General features: G+C 51.1%; 2 protein-coding genes across 4 annotated transcripts; both read left to right on the forward strand.

The window, feature by feature from the left end:
• The first annotated feature begins 6,320 nt into the window (after nt 1–6,320).
• On the forward strand, nt 6,321–17,625 carry JPT1 (Jupiter microtubule associated homolog 1). Of its 3 annotated transcripts, none has more exons than XM_082326759.1 (5): nt 6,321–6,506; nt 9,560–9,702; nt 10,330–10,427; nt 12,337–12,364; nt 16,666–17,625. In XM_082326759.1, the coding sequence occupies exons 1-5, from the start codon at nt 6,451–6,453 to the stop codon at nt 16,821–16,823; spliced, it is 483 nt and encodes a 160-aa protein (XP_082182885.1). In that variant the 5' UTR covers nt 6,321–6,450; the 3' UTR covers nt 16,824–17,625. The 3 variants fall into 3 exon arrangements, with proteins under 3 accessions (XP_082182885.1, XP_082182886.1, XP_082182887.1); XM_082326760.1 differs by having other exon boundaries at nt 16,681–17,625; XM_082326761.1 differs by lacking the exon at nt 16,666–17,625 and adding an exon at nt 13,889–16,656.
• Nucleotides 17,626–19,254: 1,629 nt separating this feature from the next.
• NT5C (5', 3'-nucleotidase, cytosolic) lies at nt 19,255–26,065 on the forward strand (the record flags this gene model as incomplete). The annotated part of the gene is made up of 5 exons (XM_082326758.1): nt 19,255–19,437; nt 24,460–24,560; nt 24,642–24,702; nt 25,495–25,609; nt 25,696–26,065. The coding sequence occupies 5 exons, from the start codon at nt 19,255–19,257 to the stop codon at nt 25,836–25,838; spliced, it is 603 nt and encodes a 200-aa protein (XP_082182884.1). The 3' UTR covers nt 25,839–26,065.
• Between the last annotated feature and the right edge of the window lie 122 nt (nt 26,066–26,187).

Genomic DNA, 26,187 nt, shown 5'->3' on the forward strand with positions numbered 1-26,187 from the left:
CTGAAGAATATAAGCTACCGTATGCCATTGTTTTAATTCTAGGAAATTCTACTGCTAAGCAGATTGTTTCTCACTCTGGTATATGTCTTGTAGACTGCTGTGGTATATTGCAAGGTTGGAATTCCTTCTGGTGAACAAATGTTTTCATATCCAAACCCACAAAGGCCTGGAAAAAATTTCTTGGGGGGGCGGGGGGGGGAAGGAGGGTGGTGGGGCATATATTTAGACGTGGAATACATTGCTCTTCGGCTTTAGAATCTCCGGCTTTCAACCTGGCTAGAGTGCTGATAACAGTGTGTGAAATTCTTTCAACTTGGTGTCGTGCCAAGATTTTTCCCAGGAGAAAGCGGTCTTTATCTTGTTTGGCCAAAAAAGATGTTTGGACTTGCTTTAGTTTCTGAAGAAAGGGTGAGGTCTCCTGAAGTACAGCTTTTTTTTTCAGCTCAACTTAGGACTCTGAAGCTCAAAATACCCTGTTGTATCTTGCCTACCATTATTTCTTTCCTGAGGCAATAGAAGTCAAGTGACAGGTACTGAACAGCATGCTTTCAAAACCAGTGTCTTAATTTCCTGAATTAGTAGAGTGGTGCTTCATCTGTCATGAACTTATGTGCAGGATTCTTGTAACATAATGTTCCTTTAATAAAATGAGACCATTTAACATGAATTTTGATCAGCTTACCAAAATTCCCCTGTACAAAAATGAAAAAGATAGGCTTTTGTACCTTTCAATTGATGTGACAGCTTTGGAAATACTCCTTAATTCAGCATAAATTGAAGTTTCCTCTAGTATTTAGCAACAGGCTGTTAAAAAAATGGAGAGGCATTGATCACCTAAATTCCCCCATTTCTAACACCTTTCTGCTCTTCACCTGAGCTTGCTCCTCATATTTCTGAAATATTTCTTCTAACAGTGCTGAATGGTGTTTATGGAAGGTGGTGACTGCAATCAAAAACGGACTAAATTGTCTTTTCTGAGAGAGATTTCCTTGATTAGATAAAAACCAAGAAACTCTCAAAGACCTTAAGTGACTTAGTTCCTTAAGAGCTTCCAACATTTAATTTCCATTAGTCTAGCAGACTGTTAAGTGGACTGGCACGTTCTGATGCATATTTCTGTACGCAGCAATGCAGAAATACTAACCTGTTTTTTTAAAAACTGATTTTTTAGAACTCTCGCATGATCTTGCAAATACTCTCCCTATGACAGTGCTTGTTGCTTGGTGGTACTGCTCCTCTGCTGCTTAGAGAATTTACCTGTTGATTCCTGTTTGCTGGGACCTGAGTGGTTTTGCTGTGGCTTCATCTTCGCTACGAGAGCTGCTGCTAGGGGTGATGGTTCAGAAGTAGCGTGAGGTACAGGGATACAAACAATTGGGATCGAATTAGTTGGGAGTTGGCTTAGCTGTTTGGCCTGGCTTGATTTGTAACAGTTCTCGTGTTTGTGCTGGTAGCCGAAAGGACTACTAGAAGTCCGCGTGTCAGAGGATACAGGAAAGCTGGGCAAAGAGCTCTTGTCACACTAGTTGGGAGGTAAGTTTTTCATGTTTATCATTAATAAACAGCTGAGATCTTTCAAGAGCCTGGGCAAATTATATTATTACCCACAATTCTCAAATAATGCATTCTAAAGTGATTGCCATGCAATCTAGTTAATGTTCCTCTCATGGTTTTTAAATGAAAAAGAATGGAGTGAGTTATAATTGGATACAATACTCCAGCGAGTTCTTGGGGATGAGGAGACCTTGCCTTTAGCGTATGCCAGGTCTTCAGTCCCTCAAACAGTTTCGGTTTCAGTTTCAGTGGTGGAATGGACACTAGCAGTTATTTAAAAAGATGTAACCAAAATTGTTTGTTTCGGGCACCTAAAGGAAGGGATTTTTATTCATGTACGGGGGGATAATGACAGATTGAAGCACAGCTGGTTTTGGCGGGACCCCTGGTTAACACCTGACAGCCAGTGCCGTAGTTTATCAGCGCGGTGGGGATAGTACCCGCTGAAGAGGGCTCTGGTGAGGATCGGTATCCAGTGGCCCGAGACACGGGTTCAAAAGGGGTTCTGGGAGTGCAAGGCTCTTCTGAAACAGAATACGCTAACCTGCGAGGGTGTAAGGAAATACTCCACGTGGTGACGCGGGGGAGATTCTTGTACTGGCGTATGGAGGTGTTCTCGGCAAAAGAACGAACCCCGAAGCAGTACTAAGATAATGGCTGCTGCAAGATAACTGCCATATCAAAACAGATACCGCGTCGCTGCAAAGGTTGTGGTCAAAGCCAGTTTATTTTCTCGCAAGAATACTCCTTTTTAGTCCCTTCATTACTTCTGAGGCAGCCAATGTAATGTAAGTGCTGTCATTTTGTCTGTCGGGTACTGGCTCTATTGTGACCGTTACTGCAACATTAATGAAAAGGTATAACGTGACTGGCTCAAAGAAATAATACTTTCTATGCTTCAGCCAGTTGGAAAGAATTGAGTTTCTAAGGAATAGCAATTTGTTTTCGAAGCTAAAAATGAAAAACTAGATGCTTCCTTGATCATCATCTATTAAATTGAAAGTGAATAATAACTTGAAGTGTTTTTATTAGAATTTAGATTGTGGCCACTTCTCAGTACGCTTGTACCAGCTGGTGTGACGGACTGATGTGGAGTAATAAAAGACAATCTGAAAGCATTTAAATAACTCAAATTATTCTTAATTATATTAGCAGTGTAATCTAATACATTTCATTCTCTGGATTATTGAGGTTTGTTCGTTCTGGCTGTTAACCGGTTGCCGAACTGAATGTGTTGTGATAGTGAATATTTTAATCCTCTAATTTACCTTGCTTTTTGTACTTCGTGTCAGGATGAGGTGGTAGTACAGCACTTCTCCCTGGTGGTTAGCATGTAGGAGCGTGAGGATAAGTGGGAGATGGAAGACTGGATTTTGATCCCTGTTTGCAGTTTTTGGTTGGCCTTCAAGATGCTTAATTACAGAGGCTTTCTGGTTTCTTCGCTAGGAGCATGGGACTAATGGTCTTACTCGAACATGGCGATGCTGGGAGGCGCAGCTGGTGTTCATTAAATGGTTTGACTCCATTTGAGGGGAAGAGTTTTCCTCTCCTCCTGAAGAATTTCAGCTTTCTGGGAGGGATCAAGTAGGGCTGGTGGTGCTATGAAAGACGTGGCTCGCTGTCCGCAGAGATCCCAGCAGTAATGAGGGTCGGCGGGGCGCTGTGGGAAGCGCTGTAGGTTTGAACAATTAATCCTGAGGTGAGGAGGACTTTGGAGCCCTGGGGAAAGACGAAGGTTGTGGAAGCCCAAATAAAGAGATTGTTACTCCTTAGGAAAGGAATATTCTGCAGGGGGACATGGACGCAAAGGACACGCTTTGTGATGAGTTTTGTGCTGGTTTTGGTGGCTCAGATCCCCCCCTTTCAGCATCCAGCCCGTAGATCTCATTGAGGCAAATCCGATGCCCTGCAAGGGCTCTTGAAGGAACACTTGATTAAGAAAACTTCACAGTTTAAGCCAACTCGGACAAAACAAAAGTGGAATGAAAGGAGCTCTTTGAGGACTCCGTCAGGACACTGACTTCCCCTTCCAGTGATGCTTGTCTTTTTTCCCCGCTGAGGACCAATGCTTTGGAGTACGCTGCCAGACTTGGTAATGCTGGATGCCCAGACGAGAACAGCAGCGTGAATTGGCCACTCTGCTTTTTGTGCTGTTCAGAACTACGTCCCTGCAGCTTTGAGAGGAGTCCGGACGTTGTGATTCAAGCCCCCTTCCCAAACAGTAACTTACTGTTACTCACTTTACCTGAAGATGTAGAGAGGCACAAAAGCAACTTTCACAAGCCTTGCAAACTACAGCCTCTGCTCGGTAGGACAAACCGTTGAATCTGTAGGATACCAGTCTTCCACTGCACTTCCACCGTGCCTCGCTTCAGATGTGAAAGTCTTTTACAGCTGCAAATCCAGCTGTAAGAAGGATTATTTATCCTTCACACTTTTTGCCTTCAGCTGTGAATGAATTGGGGGAAGAAGAGAAGACAAGACTGAGTCAAAACCTATTTTTTGTACGATGTGCTTGGAATAATGAAAGCAAGCGCTTTGTGACTGCCATAAATAGCAGAGACTGGAGTGCAGAAGAAACCTTGGTCACGGGAGGATGACCAAGCTGAGGCTTTTCTCAAACCAATGGTATCTCTCCTTGCCTTACCCTTGCATTTCCTGGAGTCTTGTTCAGACTTCCAGATGCTTTCTGCATTCATTCCCAGTTGAATTTCAACAACAGGTGGAATTGTTTGGTGTCTGAGGTTTTCAAACAGCTGCTGAGAATTGTTCTGGTCAAATGTCATCATCCTGGGAAGGATGGGAAGCCCAGTTCCTGTAGCCATCTTCATAAACCCCTTCATCTTGGTCTGGGTAAATAATCAGCAAAGCAGCTTTTATTTAAAGACCGTCCTGCAGTCAGGACCATCTGAGAGATCAGTGGGGTCCCTTGGAAATACTGAAGGCTTGGAATTTTAAAGCTGCATGTTAAAACTAGCTTTGTCAGAGGGAACGGGTTTTTCTTCATCTTGACGTTAAAAAATGGCTCTGTATGTCTCAGGGGTACAAATTTAAGAGTCAAATCCTGTGGGTTTGAATAAAAAGCATTTAGATGACAAAATACTTTTGAAAGTTCCCCAGAGAGCAGGTGCTTACCTGTATGCAAGTAGGTATCATTTGACTTCTTAATGCCCAAGCCTAAGGGATAACAGAATTAAAACTGTGTCATGTTACTTAAAATTTCCCTTTAATCTTCCTCTAGAAAGATGTGATGAGACAGAGCATTCCCTGGGGACCTAGATAGTGGTTGGGGCTTTTTATTAAACAAGAAATTTTTATAGATCCTAGATCAGAAAAAATAAAATACTGTAGTCCTGTTTGTGTAGTTTTAGCAGCTCAGCTCTTTCCTGAGTTGTGTTAATATTAAGGCTGGTGATAGTTCGGACTCTTGAGCTCATGTTGCACAGAGTGAAGCAGCGCAAACAAAGCTTGCATTTCCCAGACCAAAAAGAGGTATTTTCTAGAGAGGACTGTTTTGGGGGTATTAAGGGCTGTTATTAGTGCAAACTGGGAGGGATGCATAGAACAGATATAGGGGTTTTCTTTCCCCCTTCTCCCTCCTTTATGCAAGTACTAATGAAAATAGCATTTGCAGTGGGAGGTCCTAATGCATTAATTTCAGAGTAAAAGTTGTGGCGATCAAGGAAGCATCTGCGTGTCTGAAACTTGCAGGGAGCTCAGGAAGCTCGCAGTCACCAAAGCAAAGGTGGATTTGACAGAGGGGTCAGCAGCCAACACCTGGTAACTTCAATGGCGCGCTGTACGAGTTCTGTGCTGGCACTGGGAGGAAGACGGCACGAAAGCAGGCAGCCTCGTGCTTTTAAGACAGGTGAGCAGTGTTGCTGGGCTTTGTACTCCACCTACCGTAGACGTTCGTGGACTCACCTAATTTTAAGGGAATAATCCACTGCTCCAAAATCACCTGGTATTGCAAACGGCCTCATTGCGCCACGCGTTCCGCTCCGAGGTGACAGCGTTTGACGCCGTCCCCGCTGCAGCAGCCGTGCGTGTCTCTGCCGGCCGCTGGGTGTTCCTCCATCCTCCTTGGGGCCAGCCCCTAGCGCTGCAGCGGCCTTACGCGGACACCCCGCACCTCGATGGCCTCTGTATCGTTCATCCGTGTGCTTTGGAGTTGCGCCATGACACGCTTCGAGGCAACTTCAAGGCTGGCAGGGGCCGGGCCACCTCCCAGCGTGGTGGTAAGCCTGAGGGAGCAGGGCCTCGGCGGGGACGGCCGGGCGGGGTGCCGGGGATGGGCGTTGGTGGCCCGATGGCACTTGAGGTGACGTCCTTAGCGGTGGTTTTGGGGGCGGCCGGGGCACCAAGGGGCGTTCGTCGCGGGCCCCCCCCGCCCCGCCCGGCCTCTCCTCACGGCGCGGCCGCCCCTCACAAGGGAAACGGCAGCGGGACTTTTGTCTCGCCTCATGGGTGGCTAAGCCAATCACAGCTCACCTTATTTGAGCGACAGGCCTCTCGCCAATCATCAACAAAGGGCGCCGCCGCCCAGGCACGGCCAATCAGCGCAGAGCAGACGTATTGCTTCACCAATGAGCTTTTACCGATGAGGCAAGGCGCCTCAGAATAGACGGTGAGGCGGGCCTAAGGGCAGAGTGGCAGGGCATGGTCGAATAGAAGCTCGGGATTGGGTTTGAACCGTCCAATGAGGAGGCCGCCGAGGGGCGGGCCTTAAGGTGGGTATAAAAGGGGCGGCCGGTGCGGGCGGCGGCTGCAGTTGTCACCGGCAGCAGCGGGGCAAGGCCGGGAGGGGGCCGGTGCTCCGTTCCCGGGACCGTCGCTGCCCGCTGGCCTCTCCGCGGAGCCCGTTCCCCTCCGCCCGTCTCCTCCGCCCCCGCCGCCATGACCACCACCACCACCTTCTCGGGCATGGACCCCAGTGGCAGGAGCAGCTCCAGGTCCGGCGGGGGCTCGGGGACCGTTGGGACCGTCAGGGCGGCGGGGCTGAGGGCGTTCGCGGCGGGGCCGTCGCTTCCCCCCTCGCCTCAGGGCCGGGGGGGCCCGGCTGGCCGCGAAGCGGCTCCGGGGGCGGGAGGGGCCGGGCCGGGTCGGGGCTCGTCGTGTGCGGTTCCTCTTCGCCGTTTGCCGGGCGGGGAGGCGGCGGCCGCGCCCACCCGGGGGCAGCGGGCGGCTGGGCGAGTCAGCTGCGCTGCCGGGGGGCGGCGGCGGCGGGGGGGCGGGCAGGCCGTGGCCGTGGCCGTGGCCGTGCCCTGCCGCAGCTGCCCGGGGGAGGGGAGGGAAGGGGGGGTGGGAGCCGCTGCAGGGGTGGGAGCTGGCGAGACCCACCCCGGGCTGCTCGGGTGTGCCCGTGCGTCCCTGCCGCTTCCGAACAAAGAGGGGAGGCGACTCCCTGCCTCCCTGCGCGGGGGGGGCCGCGCTGCGCCCCTGCTCCGCTCCCCTCTGCCCGCCGCCTTCCCCTCCCCGCGGCGGCGGGGCCCGTCCCTGCCCCTCGGCCCGGCGGAGCGGCCCCGCGGGCTGCCGCCTTCTGGGTGGGGCGGGGCGGGCCCCATTGTCTGCTCGCCGCGGCCTCCCCACCTGCCCGCCGCGGCCCCGCTGCCCGCCGGCTGCCCGCGGGCACCGCGCCCCGGCCGGGGCGGCCGATCGGGTCGGCGGCTGCGTCTTCCACCCCCGGCTGGCAGGGACGGGGGGGTGCCCCTTCCCCCGGCCCCGGCCCCGCGGCGGGGATCCCGGGGGGCGAACGGGGGCCGGGGGCGGGGGGGGGGGGGGGCAGCCGTAGCCCGGCTGGAAACAAAGAAAACTTGGCCGGTTCGTCTGGAGGGGGTGCAGGGCACTGTGTCGGGCACCCACGTTTCTGCAGGAGTCACAGCTGGCTCGGAGACGATCGCCTCTTATTTTTCCAAGCTATCGTAAGGATAACCACCTTTTTCTGTAAGGTTGTGGCCTGACAAAGCCGATGCTGCCTGTTTGCTTTTAGCTTTTTGGGGTGCATTTTAAAACAAAGCAAAAAAAAAAAAAAAAGACAATACCCCAAGCCCTTTGCAAGAGTGCTTCCTGGATGGAGCCGGGGATGAATTTTCAGTACGCATCCCTGGGCATCAGGTGCAATTTTAAGAGCGGTTCATTGCTTGAAGTGTTAAATGTCGCTTTGACGAAGCGTGTTACAACATCTCAGGGCTGCGAGAGGCTTCTCATGAAATCGGTCAGCCTCTAGCAGGGGTTGGCAAGAGGGGTTATCCTTCTTGGACGGTTTGAGCGATGGCTTTTTTTCCTTCAGCTGCCTCTTCTGTTAATTTCATTAAGGCTGTCAGTGGAAAGCAGCGTGCTGTTAAGAGAGCACTGGTTTCACTGCTCTGGTAAAATAAAGGTGAACTAAGATGTGGGAACAAGCCCTCCTTTGAACAGGCTGTTCTGCAAATTAGTAAGTGCAACATGTGTAACTAAGAAAACAAACCTTCTATACCAGGGCATTTCCTCTGGAAAAAAAGATAATGGAGCGATTCAAGACCATGATGCCACATCTCTTAAATTCAGAAAGGAGACAAAGCAAGCCATGAAAATGTTCTTGGATTCTTAAAATGTATTCTGCAATCTACTGGGATCCTCCCATTAGCAGCTGAGCATTAATAATTAGAACTTTGGAGAATAATTTTGTAGGGAAAAGTAGTTTGCTAGTTAAGGTACACTAAATACCCATGCCAAACACCTTTGTGAATTTTTCTTGCTGTTGTGTTGTCTGAGCTCTGTAGACTGGGGAAGTGTTTTTGTGTTGCATCTGGAATGCAATAGGCACAAAGTCTCAAAAGATCTGAACGCTGTTACCGATGGCAATGACGTTGTCAAATCAGACATGTTCTTTGTGTTGAATTCCTGGGTTTGGTGCGTTAACAAGCTGTGTCCTGTTTTCTGTTGGAAAGTTCTAACTTTTAATTTATTAAATTATTTGAAAAGAAGATGAAGTGTGCACCTTTCCTAGCTTGTCCTGATCTTCATTTCAGAGCACTGGATGTCCTGGAAGCCCAGTTCTGTTGGTGTACTCGCGTCTCTCTGGGGTTGTGACAGTTCTCTCGTGGCTTTACGCGTTTTTATTCTGGCTTTTGTCTGGCTTCTCCAGCTAACACATCAGCCTTGAAAAGATCTCATGCTAAAGAAAATGAGATCTGAAGGAATTTACGTTTCAAGGTTTTTTGTTGTTGTTGTTGTTCATTTTGGTTGATATCTGCAAGTTGGAAAGCAGACCATGATACAGCTCATGAAGTGCCGGACAGGCTTCTTTTGTGTCTTTCTAACAGGAGATGGTTAGATTTAGCTTATATATCTGGAGCTTTGTACACATGTTTCTCCTAATAATAGTCTAACTTAAAAGTGTTTAATTGCATCTTTTAAGTCTTGTCCAGTAGCATGCTGCAGACTGGAGGGTTTTTCCGATGAAACAAATCCAGATAAAGGCTGCAGCCCTCAGTCATCAGTGATGCAACCAGTACTTTGGCTCATCTGCCAGATTTTAGTCTTTGCTGTGCTGCCAGTCTGATTAATGTTAGCCTTCATAGGGTTCTCTTAAAAAAAGCTGGAATTTGACATGCCCGCATACCTCTTTTTTTTTTTTTTTTTAAATTGTCTCGAACTGAAGACTGGTAGCAGCAGCTCTTGTTGACACCTCATAAAGCAAGGGCACAAGCAGAGTGCAGGAGCATTTTATTTTTGTAAGTGTCGCTAAAGAGCAGTGGAGATAGTGCCTGGACGGAATGCTGGCGGGCAGCTTACCTGTACAGTTCAAATAACGCACTGAAGACGTGACAGTCTCCGTCATTTGTTAAAAGCCAATGCATAATACAGTCATGTCGCGTCGTTTCTGTTTGGACAGAATTTAGCCCGTACGCCTGCCCGTTACAAGAGCCAACAGTGATCTCTTGGCTTATCAGTCTTGTTTTCTATGTTGGAGTGCGGCTTAGTAATGGTACGCGCAAGGTTGTAAAGCTGACTCTCTCCCCAGAGTGCTGCGTCCTCCTGGTGGCGGCTCCAACTTTTCCTTGGGGTTTGACGAACCGAAAGAGCAACCCGTGCGAAGGAACAAAATGGCATCCAGCATCTTTGGAACTCCTGAAGAAAACCCACCTTCCTGGGCTAAATCATCGGGTAAGAACGTAGTGCTTTGTTTCCAGATCTGCTGACGTGCATGAATTCATTTTTGGTATCAGCCTGAAGCTGCTGGTGGCTCAGTGTGGAAACCAGAGCTACTTGGTAGTTGAGGGCTATAAATGGTGTCTACTTGCATGGGATTTTTTATTTCTCATTTTGAATTGCTTTCAGAGGGTATTTTTATGCAAGTCTTGGGCATAGGTGTTGCAAGCAGAGAATTGTATTTTGGATGCAATTTCTCCAAGTTAATCAAGTCACAGTAAGGTGAACTTGTGTCTTAGTATTTGGAATAGCACTGATTGGCCTTGATTAATCAGGGGAAGTTCAGCTTTGCGTTGTACTCGCAGCTGGGATTAAGCTTCCATTTGGGCAAAGCGCTTCCTGTACGGATGGCCTTGGGACCCTAGTTTCCATCTGTTTAAGTGGCACCCTCAACTGCAGGAGATGCTGTTGTAAGACAGTAATTTGTGAGACAGTATCTAAAGGACCAGGACATCTTAGAATGGTAAAGCTTTAATTTGAAAAACAAACAAACGAAAACCCCCCAACCCCCCTGGCTGCTTATGATCTGCTTTCCCAGTAAGTTTATCTCGCGACCTGATTAGAATCAATCTCTGCTTGTAGGGACTAAGCCAGGTGAAATCAGAGAAGACTGTGAATCATCTGGACCACAAAGAACAAACTCAACTGATGGGAACTGTGGAGAGTTTGTAGATCCCAAGGTCAGTACATCAGCTACGAAGAGCCTGATAACGGGACGGATTCACGCTCTGCAGGCGATGGCTTTATCACCGAGGTTCACGCAGTTGGAAGCGTTGTAGGATTTGAATCTGTTCTTTTCCTGAAGGTTTTCTTTTCCATGTGCTATGTATGTTGATGAAGGGCTGGATTTTTCTGACAGGACTGCTTTCTAGAGCTCTTAACTCTTCTTATTGGTGAGACAGTGATGAAGTGGTGTGCGATCTAGCTTCAGCCACGTGTATAATTGTGTGTTTTAACAGATTTTACAAACAATAGTTACCCACAACAAACTGTGTGGATCTGTTGACTGACAAAGGACTTGGTTTCTCATCCCAACAAGTACTTACCTCAGTAGCCTGAGTGCTTGTTTTATTTCTGTTCCTGTCTGTAATAATACCATCAGGTGTGTTGCTTTCTGTGTAAACTGTCTACCTGGTAGCAATAGAGAGCAGGATTTGTAGTGTCAACGTGGGTGTTGCTCGATGTGTGATTACATTTAATGGGAAAAACAGGATGAAGAGTAACAATTCCTCTGCACTTAGAAAAAAGGGAACCTAGGGTAGGCTGCACTTAACATAAACAAATTCTAGAGGGAAAAAAGAAACCGTGTTCTTTAAAGCTCTCCAGCTTTTGGTTTTCTGAAAAGAACTGGGTAGGTGAATTGTTGATCTCAAATGTTGTGCCAGATACCTTTTGCTTCATGGGTTATAAACAGCAAGTTTTATTTTGATAATTGGCATCGATCATCACTTTAACCCGTTTTTTGTTATTAATTGTTCTTTGCAGAAAGTGTCTTGTTCCAATTTAGCAAATATAAGCGAGATTAAATTTATAGCTGCTACCACAGAAAACAGAAATAAACTGTTTAGTCTAATTCTATTTTCTACTTAATTTTATTAAATCCTGTGGTTCTCAGCTTTGCAAACAGATTCTTCCAATGCGGAATACTTTAATTTTATGCAGTAGTTATAGCTACAAACAACAGAAGCTGGAGCTAATGTACTGTAGCCCAGCCTGAGACTTAAGGCGACATATTTGCCTGAGTTTCTGTGCATTTATATGCTGATGACTGCAGTTTTGCTGTGCAATTAACAATGTTAAATCTGTAAAAGCTGATAAAACCTCATGCCACTGAGGAGCCTTGGCTGCTGCTGGGAGACTTTCTGTATCTTTGTGTCAAGTTGCAGCCTGTGAACAGATTCAGAATGAAAAGAATAAAAGCTGTTTATGTAGCGAAGGAAACTATCAGTAATGTTGCAAAAACCTGATCTGTGTTTCACAAATGAAGTTAAACATCCTGGACAGAACAAATGCCTTGCTAACAGATAAATGTTTGATGTGGGAAAGGGTGGCTTAGTAGCAAGGAGAGGACACGGAACGATTGCTAATTGCTTACAGTATAACTTTCTTGTCGCTGCTGCTCGGCAGTTACAATGTCCTGGTTACTGTCAGTGCTGCCTCGTGACGGGTGCTGTTTATAATAAAGTGCTCTTACCCACTCGCATCCTTCACAACGTGGGAATAACAAGTACGCCCCGTGTTACAGGTCCTCAGGATTTCTTCAGTAGTATCTGTTTAAACTTCTTTTAAAAGGATGTTAATAAGCAGCTGATGAAATTAAATTAGTCGCTCTGTAAGAATTGGTGCTTACGAACCCATAACGTTAATTTGCAGAAATGTGTCTGCAGAACCCACCATGCCACTCCGATATCTGTCCCTAAGAGCCAGTGGCTGGCCTAAAAGTGCTTCATTGGGTTTGTCACTCGGAAGGCGTCGCTAGGTAGAGCGGCGCGCCCGACCCCCGTGGCCGTAACGCGTTGAGTACCCTCTCGATGGAGGGGGAAAGTACGCCGTGAAGTGTGAGAGATAATGTGTTTCTTTCTCTTCTAGGGAGGAGATGGTGGTGGTGAAACTTCTGGTGAGTAACTCCTTCGGACTCTTCTAGTAAAAGCCTTTTGCAGTCAGGTGCTTTTGAAATAGAAGAGGATATAGGATAAGTAAATGGTCATGTATCAGGAGAGAGACAGCTCGGGGTTGTCCCTTGAATCCATCGAATCAATAAAGTGACCTGACTGCTTCGGCGGAAGCGTGGGTATGGAATGAAATGGCGGAGTGCCTGTTAGTCATCAGGTTAAAAATGAGAACAGTCCTGTTGGTTTATTTTGCCAGCAGCAGTTGGTGTCAAGATTTGTTTAAGTACTAGAAGGCAAGGTGGATGCCATCTTGCAAAGAGTTCAGTGATTGAAAGACTATACTGCTGTTAGAGTAGCTTGTAATTCAATAGAACAGTCAACTTCATGGATTTTAGTTCAGCAGTTTCCTTCTTTCCTATTGCCTTCTCCTACAGCAAACCCTATGTTCACAGAAATAATCAAAACCAGCTACTGCATCTGAAAGTGTCTGCATTAACTAGCTTTTAAGTTCCTGTTGCTTTTTAAATGCTGATTTTTGCCAAGGAAGTTCATCTGCATGCTGCAAATTTCATGTAAACAGAGGCCCTTTCCCCAGCAGCATGCATGTCAACCCTGAAGTGTTTTTTCTAGCTCTGAGGTTGGAAATCTCTCCTTTGCAAGATTCACCTTAAGAATAGCTTACTTCCTGATGAGAGCAATGCGTACCTTGGCCGGGTACTTCCGAAGTGCTACTTTCAACACCTAAGAGCTGCCGGAGATCGCTGAAGCCATTAGCAGTTCCATGTCCTGAAAAGACTTTTGCTGGGAGGGTGGGAGTTTTTAACTACCTCCTAAGTGGTATCTGTGCCCAAAATCAGTCTTGCTTCTTTAGCAGGCTGCTTCTAATCAAACTATACAGGCTGCTTTAGTATTTCGTTCCCATGTCTGTCTGATCTTAATTAGCGCCGTAGGCGTTTAGAGTGGATGCCTCAAGTAGGAGGATGTGGTTTGGTAATAGAAGTAAACTGATCTAAGGGCTCCGCTGCTGCTCCGGGGGCTTGTGTAAACCAGCTCGCCGAGGGGTCAGCGGGGAGGCACCAGGAGCTGGGGTGGGAGAAGCAGAAGCAGGGCTGCCTGGGTGAGCAACAGCCGACTGAAACCGAGTACAAAACGATACTCCTGACTCTTAGAACAAGTTCCCGTTTTCACAGATTTCATATTTGTTGGCTTTTGGGTTGTTTCTGGTAGGCGACAGTGACGGAAGTTGTTATCAAGTACCAAGTAAATGTCTGCTGGGAGGTGGTTTTTAAAAAAAACAAAAGCATTACTGGAGAGTAACTGGGGTTGTTTACTGTTGTGGCCATGACTAAAAATTACATTTTCTTAAGATAGTCAAGATGAAATAAAAATGACAGCCAAAGGTTTGAATGTTAAACTTCCACTGATGGTACTTAGGAAGGTGTAGAAAGTTAATGCTTCCTGGACATGGCACCCGTGGCCGATACCTGAGAATTTTAATGAATTGTTAAATTAATTTCTCATGTTGATAGCTTTGGGTATTGTAGCTTAATGGAGCACAGAGCCTTGCTGAGCTAGCTGTGTCACTCCACCGCTTGATATTCCTGCTGTGTGAGATGGCAGACGGGAGCTGGTGAACGCCTGTCACACCTGGGATTTGGCACTCGATGTTGTAGAGCTGTCTCGAAAGGGGCCGAATGAACACACCTCCAAAGAAAAACTCTCTGCCTATGAGTTTGAAGCATAACTAGATTCTTAATAGGTTTCCATCATTAAAAAATGTTTGTTCTGAATTTGGAAATTATTTCCTGTATGTCACTGATTACAAAACCCCAAGTAGGTGTCAGGTGGGATACGCATATTTATTTAATCATGCCTGTCTAGGGGAAGGAAACTTGTTCCTTTTGCAGCAGTGTTCTTGCTTCCTCTTCGGAAGCTGTAGTTGCTTTCTGTGCATCACAGTTTGCAGCATACTCAGTAGAAAACTGTTTCAGAGATGATAGCCTTTCTGAGAAGGGAAGAACTTTAACATTTGATCTGACCCTGTTCCATTTACCACTTCAGCGATTAGGTTGTCAAACTTACCTACACCTTGGTTACGTGGGAAGTGCTAATGTGTGCATCAGCTGGCTACGGGAGCCTCTAAATGCTCTACAGACTTCCCCAAAGAATCCTGTGGTAGTAGTTCTTGTTTCTTGTGCGATTCAGTTGGCACGGTGTACCTCAGGAACGGGACTAGCTAGGGAGAACCAGACAGCGCTGGACGGACTGTCAGCAGTGCCTGACTTCACGTGATAGACGGGAAGGTGGAGTCTGGCGTCTGGTGGACAGACCCTCCTCCTCCTCACGAGTACCGCTGACGGCACGGACGAGGGAGCGTTGGGCGCTGTACGAGCAGCGGGCATGGCCGCGGTTGTTCTCGGCTTGCTGAGTAAGCAGGCGGCGGTACGCCTGAGCTACAGAAGCCTCGGGCTTAAAACTTGGTATTAACTGTTTTGTTGGGATGTGCCTGTGGGTTAATGAATACAGCAGGGAATTTATATGGTAGGTTATTTCTGATTGCACGGAGCCTGTGCTAAGCTGCTGGAGTTCTTTGGTGTTACGCGTGGGTACAGGGGGTTCGGTGACACGAGCGGGTTTTCAGTGTTTCTGACAAAATTCTGCATCAAAGGTTATTAAAAACAAACCAACCAACCCCAAGCCCAGACCCACAAAAAGCTGAGTTGCCACAGGACTGGAGGAAAGCTGCTCCTGTGGATAGGAAGGGAGCTAAGGAATAGGAGGCAAAGGGTAGGGCTTAGGGATTGCTTTTCGGGTTGGAAAAACGAGCTGTGGGAAGTGATGCTGGGACTAGTTTTATTCAGTGCCTTCATCCGTGACCTGGAAAAGGTAATCAACAGTGACGTCTCCAGTTTTGCTGGTGATATGAGCTCTTTCAAGTAGCCAAATGTGCTGATGGTGAGAAAATCTTAACTGTCAGAAGGACTCAAGATAGGGAGGTAAAAAGGTGGCAGAATAATCTTTATATAAGTAAGTATAAAGTAATGCATTGGGGGGGGGGACGGACGGACACGGGGACCAACACCTAATCCGTGCCAGTCTTGCGTTCAGCTCTGCGCAGCAGTCAGCTCCTGGGATCTGCCCTGAGTCTTATAACTGAAAGGTCTCTGAAATGTTTGGAGGTGCCAGAAAAATGCTGGATATCATCAGGGAGAGAATGGGAAACAAGGCGTTGTTTTGCCTCCGTAAACAACGATATGCCCGCATCTTGAATCGTGTATACAGGCCTTGAGATGTGAAGGCCAGAAGGTTGTAGTGGAGGGGAGCGGGGGCAGAGGAAGGTAACGGGGAGGGGAAGGGGGTGCAGCAGCTGCCTGTGCCGCCTCAGGTTAAAGAGAAGGCTGGGGGAGAGGGAATACGATCGAGATTTACTACGTCGTGAAGGTGGAGGTTAAGGTGAACGTGCAGCTCTTCCCGAATCCTCCAAAGCAAGAACCAGTGCTCATTAGATGAAACGGAGGGGGCTGTTAAAAACAGATGAAGTACATCCTCACAGAGCTGGCGGTGAGCTCCGCTCCCCTCGCCCCACCAAGTACCGGGGGCTACTTGGTGCCGATTTGGGCCTTTGGCTCCTGACTGTGTTTGTTAATCTATAAAAATGTGAGGTGCTAATGTACTCGCTGTGCTCATGAATTACTTGTCAATGAAGCAGAGACATTAGTCATTTGCTACGGTATCTAAAGTGCTTCCTGTGAAGAATTCCTTCTGTGTCCTGTCTTCACTCGTGGTCGTTTATTTAAAATAGATGGAACTATGGCGTGCTTTCCAGGGAATGTACGATCGGAGCCTACCCGTGCATGGCTGTTCCTAGCCTGGTCGTGTGCGGCCTCAGAAGTGTCTGTCAGATCCTCTGCCCTCTAGTACAAAATTGGGAATGTAGGTTGAAGCTGAGCTCTTGCTTACAAGTACCGGTGCTTCTGTGCTTGGTTTCCAGCACCTGCTCAGACCGGAGTTACAATACTAATAGGTGCAAGACTTAAAAAAATAAATAAATTAAAAAAAAAAAAAAAAATTGCTGGGGTCCCCTAATAGCAGCTGAGTGAACGTGGCTCTTGAGTGCCTGAAACTGAACTCTAAGGCGTCGGAGTTCATCTGAAAAACACTTCAGAGGGCTGAAGTCCGTCCTGCCAGCAGGTTACAGCAGCGCTCGAGCGTGTCTGTAAGCCTGGAGCAAACTGACAGGAGCTGATCTTCTGTCTAAGCCAGCGAAACATCTGGCTTTCGTCATCCGCATCAAACCCTTTAAAAGCTTCTTTTCTTCTAGAAAACCCTGAGGCTGATGTAGAAGCTGCCCCAGGTCAGAATGAAGAAAAATCCCTGCCTGCTGCACCCGTTCCTAGCCCAGTAGCACCAGCACCGTCCAGGAGAAATCCACCCGGTGGCAAGTCCAGCCTAGTCCTCGGTTAAACCTTTCCCTTCCTGACTGTTTTGAACTCGTGTCTGTTTCTTTCCCCCATGCTTGTGAACTGCACAACTTGAGCCTGACTGTACATCTCGAAGTTCGTTCATTAAAAAGAAGCACTTTATGTACTCCATCTTTTTTTGAGATCAAGGGTTTGGTTTTTTTTTCCCCACTTCTGTCCTGTGTTTCCCCCAGATCTACTGGAAGTGACATGAGTGTTTTCTAGTGATAGACTTGAGGGAAAGCTTTATGAAGTATAGTAACGTAATTCAAAGGAGAGTAGATTGGTTCTAAGTGTGCTTAGAGGGTTTTTGTACTGAGATTTTTTAGAACCCCTTAGCTTTACGAGGGTCTAGAATCCTGGTTGAACAGGCCAGCAAACAATCAGCAAGAGCAGTCCCTTCCTCCACATGTGGGATTTGGGGATCTGAAAGGCTTCACTGACTGCATGTGGTAAATGCCTTGAGCCCTGCTGTGCCATAGAACTCATAAAGTGGTTAGTGTACACCGTGCTGCCTTTAAAAAAAAATAAAAAATTAAAAAATCTTGATACTGGACTACTATGAAGCAGGGTGTGTGCCAAATCGAGGGCTGACGACCAGAGCCGCCTGGCCTAATGCTAGGAGGGGATTTCTTCAGACTTTATTCGGTAAAGGTGGAGTGGATCATATAAATAAATAAAAACTACAGGGCATTTTTTTTACAACTGACTCAATGCTGTGCATGATCATGCTGGTGCTTGACCATGAGGTGAAAATCTCATCCTTTAAAGTGTGTGTTGTAATTTCACAAAGCTGGACTGTTGCTTAAAAGTAAATAATATAGAAATTTTGAAGCAGTGTTTCCTGTGTGGGTTTTATTTCATGGGCTTGGTTTTGCTTTGTCCTCGTCTCGGCCCTCCTGCCCTGCTCTAACAGAGGTGGAAGAGTTTAGAGCTGGCCTGCGGGCTCTGCCGCGCGCGTCTTCCCCTGCAGAAAGTGTCTGGCGTGCCTCTTCGTTTGTAGCTTCTAGAGCAGAGAAGCACGGAGTATGGCTCGATGTCTGTAATCTGTTTTATCCAAATCTCAAGAAAATAGAGGAAAGTTTCTTTTCCTCACCAAAAAAAAAAAACAAACCCCAAATTAGCCGCTAACAAGGGAGACCGAGCCACGAAGCGCCCTGCCGTCCCGGAGGGGCTCGGCCGAGCAGCGGGCTGGTGCAGGAGCGATGGGTGCTGGGGAGAGCAGCGGGCTGGCGCAGGAGCGATGGGTGCTGGGGAGAGCAGCGGGCTGGCGCAGGAGCGATGGGTGCTGGGGAGAGCAGCGGGCTGGCGCAGGAGCGATGGGTGCTGGGGAGAGCAGCGGGCTGGCGCAGGAGCGATGGGTGCTGGGGAGAGCAGCGGGCTGGCGCAGGAGCGATGGGTGCTGGGGAGAGCAGCGGGCTGGCGCAGGAGCGATGGGTGCTGGGGAGAGCAGCGGGCTGGCGCAGGAGCGATGGGTGCTGGGGAGAGCAGCGGGCTGGCGCAGGAGCGATGGGTGCTGGGGAGAGCAGCGGGCTGGCGCAGGAGCGATGGGTGCTGGGGAGAGCAGCGGGCTGGCGCAGGAGCGATGGGTGCTGGGGAGAGCAGCGGGCTGGCGCAGGAGCGATGGGTGCTGGGGAGAGCAGCGGGCTGGCGCAGGAGCGATGGGTGCTGGGGAGAGCAGCGGGCTGGCGCAGGAGCGATGGGTGCTGGGGAGAGCAGCGGGCTGGCGCAGGAGCGATGGGTGCTGGGGAGAGCAGCGGGCTGGCGCAGGAGCGATGGGTGCTGGGGAGAGCAGCGGGCTGGCGCAGGAGCGATGGGTGCTGGGGAGAGCAGCGGGCTGGTGCAGGAGCGATGGGTGCTGGGGAGAGCAGCGGGGTTGTGCAGGAGCGATGGGTGCTGGGGAGAGCGTGCCTCTTCCAGCCTCCTCCTGGGGCACCGCTGCCTCCAGCCTCCCCGGCTTCGCCCGCCGCTTCGGAGAGGCCCCGGCCTTGGCCGCTTCGCCGGTAAAACCGACTTTGCTCCAGCGCGCTCCCGCTCTGGGGGCGGCGCTCGCAGCCGCTGCGGGATGGGGTACGGGGGGTACGGCTGCCCGGCGCGGGGGAGTCGTGCCCGCCTCTTTGCTGGCCTGGCAGGAGGAAAAGCATCAAATTGTATTCGCTTCGCAAGCCCCGCAACCAGCCGAGCTCTTGGCGCTCCCGGGGGGCGGCTGCGACTTCGGCCGAGCGCGGCCGCCGGTGGCTGCGCAGGGGCCCTCGCTCGCCCCTTTTCGCCCTCAGCTCGCCACCGCGGCTACCGCTGCAGCCCCCCCTCCGCGTTCCCGGGCGGCTCCGGGGCGAGGCCCCCCCCCCCCCCCCCCCCCGGCGCCCCGCCCCGCCCCCTCGTGCGTGTGGAGGCCGCCGCGGCCCGCCCCGCCCGGCCGTGCGCTGCGGGGCGGCATGGGCGGCGCGGGCGGCCCGCTGCGGGTGCTGGTGGACATGGACGGGGTCCTGGCCGACTTCGAGGGCGCGGTGCTGCGGGGCTTCCGCGCCCGCTTCCCCGGGGAGCCGCGGGTGGAGCTGGCGGAGCGGAGCGGCTTCTCGGTGCGGGAGCAGTACCGCTGCCTGCGGGAGGACCTGGCGGTGAGCGCGGCCGCGGGGCTTGCGGCGAGCGGCGCGGCTGGAAACCGGGGGGGTCGCGCCTTCTTCTCCCCCTCCCTCCCTCCTTTTCTCCCTTCTCCTCTCCTTCTCTCCCTCCCTCCCTTTCTCCCCCCTTCTCTCCCTTCCTCCCTCTCTTTCTCCCTCCCTCCCTTCCTCTCCCCCCCTTCTCCCCCTCCCTCCTTCCCTTCCTCCCTCCCTCCTCTCCTTTCCTACTTCCCTCCCTCCCTCTCTCCCTCCCTCTCTCCCTCCCTCTCTCCCTCCCTCTCTCCCTCCCTCTCTCCCTCCCTCCCTCTCTCCCTCCCTCTCTCTCTCCCTCCCTCCCTCTCTCCCTCCCTCCCTCTCTCCCTCCCTCCCTCTCTCCCTCCCTCCCTCTCTCCCTTCCTCTCTTTCTCCCTCCCTTCTTCTCCCCCCTTCTCTCCTTCCCTCCCTCCCTCCTTCCCTCGCTCCTTCTCTCCTTCCCTTTCTCTCCCCCTCCCTCTTTCCCTCCCTCCTTCCCTTCCTCCCCCCTTCTCTCCCTCTCTCCTTCCCTCTTTCCTCCCCCCCTTCTCTCCTTCCCTTCCTCCCTCCCTCCCTCTCTCCCTCCCTCCCTCCCTCTCTCTCTCCCTCCTTCCCTTCCCCCCCACCTTCCCCCCCCTCCCCCCCCCCCCCCCCCCGTACCCCGCTGTGGGCAAAGGAAACCTCTCCCTGCCCAGGGACGTGCACCGCAGAGGGGGGGGGGGGTGTATTTTTTTTTAAGGGGGTGCTACAAAGGGTGGGTTCATGCCAGCAGCCTTCATGCGTATAGCGATAATTGGTGACTTCTCCCAGGAGGTTTGCAAGCCCTTCACGAAGGGGAGGGGGTGTGTGTGTGTGCGGGAATTGGGAATGAGTGATTCCGTCATGAAAAATAAGCGGGTGAAACTGTTCGACTGTTCGCTGAGCCGCCTTCAGCTGTTCTTCACCCGCTCCTAAACTGCCCTCGCCCTGCAGCAGTGGTGATAACTTACCTAAAGCGCCCTGAGCGCTCTGCAAGCGTTAACGTAGCTCCGCAGCGGGACGAGAAATGTAAATGTTATATATGGGTGCTGTACAGCCGGGAAAGCCCCGTACCTGGATCGTCCCCTCTGCACGCTCTGGCAAGCAAGCGCGCAGTGGGTAAGCCGTCTGGAACAGCACGTAAAAAGCTTGTGGTACGCCCTGCATCTGTGCAAATTGCTGCTATTTTTAATGTTTGCTAATGACTGAATGAGTATCGGAGGCATTTGCAAGGCAAAATTAAAAATACTGGGAATCCAGACTTCACCCTTCCTTCTGGTGACGGCAGGAGAGCCGGGGCCTCCGTAAGAGAACGGAACGGATGCTGCGCCAGGCTGGGCCGCACGCTTTCCCTGAGGCGTTCGCTGCTAAATCTAAGATCCTGTACTGAGCCTGTAGGGTTTTTCCCGCTAAGAAAGGACATCTCGCATTCCTTCCCCCCCGCTCCACAGCGCGGCACCGGCTCCCGCGCCGGGGTGACACGGGAGCGCCGGGCCCGGCAGCGTTTCCCCAGGCTCCAAACTGGCCGAGCTCTGATCGATGCCTAGGGATGCTCAAAACTTCCTGGAACGAGTAACTTGTAAATATAGGGAGTAGGCATGATTTGTTTATCATTTTACATGAACAAACATGATTTGTTGCTTCAGTGAGTATTCCTTACGTGAATCTCATTTAGGTATACTGGGGCAAAAAAATTGCAAGTAATTTAAGGGGTTGTGGCTTTTTATTTGTTTTTATCCAGGCCTACAGGCTGATCTGTCCTGAAAGGTGCGTTCTGTTCTATTTCTGGCATTCCCATTCCCTAATTTGGTTCACGCTCATCCTTTTCTTTCCCAGACCTTAGGTGTGTCGATGAAATAACCAGGCTTTGAATCCCACGCGGATTAGCAGCGGCAGAAAGCTCCCACCTTACGGTTTGTTATTAGCCCCGCTTCCTAAGGCAGTTAGGTTCGTGTAGTCGTGCGTCTGTCTCCTTCGGTAGCCCCTGGATCTCTGCTTTAGGTACGTTTGGCAGAACAATAAAGTTTTAAAGATTTGAAGCTCCTACAGGTTTTATGTAAATACCACAGCTGGTTACAAATAGAGCCCTTGGTGGTTCTGCCCCGGCGGGACAGGGCGGCTGTGGGGCAGAGAATCCCATCGCTCCTTGCCCCCGGCCGCAGGAGCTCCGGCGGGACCCGGCCGCGCAGACACCGCGAGCGGCTCCTCCGTCCCGCGCCGGCGGCACCCCGGGCTCTGCGGGGCCGCCCGTCCGTGCCGAGAAACCGAATCTGCAGGTTGTCGGCCGCCGAAAGGAGGGGGATCGGCCCGGCAGCCGCTCTCCGCGGCAGGCGCGGGCCCGCCAGCAGCAGCGCCCCGATAATGACGTACCATTGCCCCCGTACGAAGCGGTGGTCACGCGTTGTTGGCGCCGAGCAGCTGCCTCCTGAAACTTGAACTATTCCTTGGGTTTTTCTTCCTTTTTTGATTGCGAGCGGATCATGAATTTCACACTGGAAATCCATTTTATTTAGAAAGTATTTTGCCCAAGACTTTCTTTTCTGCACTTGCCTGTCTGGCCTCCTGTGCGTGTAGCGATGTTGTTGATGGGGATTTATCTCCCCGGCGTTTAGGCTGTGGTACCTGGTCCCAGACAGTTTCAAAAAAGGATTCAACATCTCCAGCGGTGGCAAGAATTTCTGGAATTATTTTAAGTATCGCAAATGGAAAAGCTTAGGGATAGACGTAATTCCTCCAGTTTTGAATCCAAGTTGTTGTCTTGCTAATGGAAGTTAAAAGCAAACGTTCAGCAATGGTGGGATGAGAACGAGGAAAGAAAATCGTTTTACTTTCTTTTTTTAGTAATTTTTTTTCCCCCTGACAAACGGCTTTTGGTTCTAAGAGTCATCAAACCAAATGGCTTTTTCCAGCAAAGCCAGCCTTTTTTGTGACGTGGTGGACACTTGCCAGTTTCTGATGCCTTGCTGTAGGCTAAAAGCGCTTTCAGACGCAAGCCCTGACTCTGTAACTCCGGCTCCTCGGGAAGAGCTCCAGGGAATTGTTGCTGGGATCGGGGAGGCTTCGCATGGAAACAGAGATCCGGGCAGATCCGATTGCCACATCTTCGCCTGGACTCCGTACCCTCTTCTGATTTGCATGGGAAGGCAGGCAGCGCTGCCGAAGTTCTGGCTGTTGCTTTATGCGTCGCTGTAAGTGATGACACTGAGCGAGCACCCTGACCTGGGAGGCCTGCCCCGTGCTGGCTCCTTCGCGTGGCCGCTCAGCTGAAATGGTTTTTATATCGGTGTTCCGCTGCTGGTCCAGGGCAAGGAGACCATCAGCTGGGCTATAAAGCAATCTTGTACAGTTTCTAAGCACAGGCTGCCAGCCTGCCTTTGAAGAATACTTACCAAGAACTAAGTTTTCCAAATTGTTCGGTGGCATGGGAACGTAAGAGTTCAATGTTTGCAGAAAACTGCTAGCTCAGCATCTCTGAAGTTCAGTCTATGAGCACAGGGAAGGTAAGGTTCATGTGTCGGGGTAGAAGAGGTATTGGAAGCTTAACCTCTCTGTCTGAGAATGAAACTTGGGCCTGGAAGTGGACTCAGCCCTTAACTTAATGCTGCTGAGCCGTGGCGGGTGCGTGGTGATGGGCTGTGGGGCAAGAGGCGCCGGCTGCCGCGGCCGGCGCCGAGAGGCTCTGACCGAGCGCCGGCCGCTCAGCCGTCAGCGGGCAGCACTGTTTAAAATTAACTAACCAGAGCTGGCTTCAAACCAGTGAACTTCCTACGAGTAAAAGACAATGTCTTATCAGTAAATTTAAAAAAAAAAAAGGATGGGAAGGAGAGTCCTGCCTAGAGGCACAGGAATTGCCCTGGAAATACTACTTCTCCTTTTAGAGATTAAAGATGCCACTGCACTGTATCATATTAAATTCTTTTTACCTTTTTGCACCACTTTTGGCTGCTTTAGCCTGGGCAAACATTGCTCCTCCAGTTAATCTTGTTTCTTTCCTACTTACACTCCCTTAAAAACGATTATAACTCCAGAGCGCGCCGCCTTTCCCACCCGTTTGTCATTAACGCCTCCTGATTCGGGCCGCGTCCCAGGCGCGTGTAGGGGAGGTGGGTTTGCCACCCAGAGCGGGTGCAGAGGGAAAAAAGGGTGAAGCTGTGATCCGTAAGGGCCCTGCTCAGCCCACCGCTAAGGCTGGGTGCCCTGAGCCGGGGGAGCGGCCGGTGGGACCCCCCGGTGCCACCGCCAAACCCAGCCCCGCCGGCGCTGCTCCTTTAACAACTGGTGTTATAGCGTGTGATTGAAAATCATAGAAAGCAGCAAAGAAACGTGGCTTTCCTAGCTCTCCTGTCCTCTTCCTTCCCTCTTGCTGAGCTGTTCTGGTCTAAAAGGATTAACCCCAAGCGTGTGGGTGCGCTGAGCTGGCCCCTCCGCTGAGGGTGGCGATTAGCACGGTGACCGTGTTGCCCTTTTGGTTCCGAAGGAAAAGAGGGCGACTCGATAACGTCTACGCGCTCACGCCCGGTAAATTCCCGAGCCGTAAGCAAATTTCAGTCAAACGCGACAGGGGAGCAGAAGCCTCCGACGTGGTCCTTTGGTTTTCACAAGAGTTAGTGGCGAGGGACCCGCTGGGAAGGGCGAGGCGTGAGCTCTCCCTCTGCCAGGCCCCGGCGCGCCGAGCCGCGGCACGGTGCTGCGTTGGGGTGCTGCCCACGCAGCGGCTCGGGGAAACAAAGCCGGGTCGGGGCCAGCTCTGCCTCCTCACTCCGAACAAGCCAGCAGAGAGTAGCTTCTCGTTCTTGTGTGCCTGAGCTGGACTTTTCCCGGATCCCAAAAGGTGAGAAATTTTAAAATCCGCTCTTGGTGTGAAGCATCACCTCCCTCTCTAAAGCGCTGGCCCTTTGACGGCCGTTACACACGGGGTGACTGGACAGCTTGTGCACAGAGCGCGGGTAAAAGCACGGGCACTGCTAATTGTCCTCCTGTCTCTTGCAGGCTAAGGTAGCCAGTGTCTATGAATCGCCTGGCTTCTTTCTGGGGTTGGATCCGATTCCAGGAGCCCTTGAAGCCATGCAGGAGATGCTCCACATGCAGGAGTAAGGACGCTTTGCGCTCTGCAGCCCTTTTCCGTTATCTGACGCACTTTCCCCTGACTGCTAACGGCTGTTTCTTTTCAGCACCGAAGTCTTTATTTGCACAAGTCCTCTCCGGAAATACGAGCACTGCATCGTGGAAAAGGTGGGAGAGAATTTATTTTACTGGTTTTAATGCTGCTTTTGCAAGGCCTTGCTGTTCCGTACCACCCCAGTCCGGCATTTCTAAAGACAGCAGCCGGCGCGGGCTGCCAGGCTTCCCTGCGATCCCTCTGCCCGAGGGGCAGCGAGAGCGCAGGACGGGGAACCTCGGCGTGCCCCGCCGTGCCGGCCGTGAGCCCCGCGCTCTTGGAGCTGGCGCCTGACGCTCGGGCTCCAGCTGGGTCAGCAGGTGATAGCAAAGGGACTGTGGCAGCACGGCCGGGTAAGGCCGGAGAGCTTGGCTTTCAGCGTGGCCTACAGGGATGGGATATTCCCAGGGGATTCCACACAGGAGGCTCCTCAACCGACAAAACCTTATTCTGTCTAAATCCGGAGCCCGAGATATCCAGCTGTCCTGAAAGAGGCCAAGGCTGAGTTCAGAGGGGGCTGTAGCGTTGGAATTAGCCCCGTTTGCCACTGGCACAAGGACGGAGGAGGGGACCTGAATCGCTGGAATGACTTAGATGGGCACAACCCACGTGCTCGGGGCAAGCAGCCAGCGCCGCTCGCAAACTCGACAGCGATTAGGCACGGCAAACGCGGCGCTGACTGAAGGCCGTTAAAAGTACAGGTTAAATCGGTGTCCTGGGCCGCAGCCAGTCTCTGGCGGGGATTCACAGACACAGACGCTGGTTTATGGGGGAAAGATTGCTGTCCTGGGGCTGATCTGACTGGAGCAAGGTGCAAACCGAAAGTACGGCAGAATTTTCTCCTATCTTATTTCTTGCCTCCGCAGTATAAGTGGGTGGAAAAACATTTGGGACCCGAGTTTGTGGAGCGGATTATTCTAACCCGCGACAAGACCGTCGTATCTGCTGACCTGCTCTTTGATGACAAGGATACCATTAGAGGTTTGAAAAGCATTTGCATCGCTTTCTGTTAGCTGGGGAGGAGACCCCCCCAGCCGACTCCCGCTTTCCTCCCTCGCCCTCCGCAGGCGCGGAGCCGAACCCGAGCTGGGAGCACGTCCTGTTCACCTGCTGCCACAACAGGCACCTCCGGCTGCCGGCGCCGCGCAGGCGGCTGCTGTCCTGGGCGGACGATTGGAAGGCGATTTTGGAAAGCAAGCGCAGGCAGTAACGCAAAAAAGGGGATGCTGTGCTCTTCCCGCTGCCGGGGCGCCGGCCAGCTCGCCCGCGGGCTGGGAAGCCCGTTCCCGTTCCCAGGAGGCGGCGAGCGGGCAGTTTAACACGCAGTGAGCTGCCCCCGTTTGTTAGACGTGCCGCAGAGCCGGCTCCTCGCCAGCTTTCGGGAAGAGCGCGTTCAGGTAGTTAACCTCTGCGGAGCTGTTCGGGATGTTTGCTGGTGGTGAAGAGAAACTATAAAATGCACGCAGTTGTGGGTTGCTTGTTTGTGGGTTTTTTTTTCTCGTGTGCATGTGCTTTTAACCTCGCTCCCGTTTGTTTTGGGCTGACTGGGGGCCGGGGGG

This window comes from Platalea leucorodia (assembly GCF_965183815.1).
Source record: "Platalea leucorodia genome assembly, chromosome: 14".
Classification (NCBI taxonomy): domain Eukaryota; kingdom Metazoa; phylum Chordata; class Aves; order Pelecaniformes; family Threskiornithidae; genus Platalea; species Platalea leucorodia.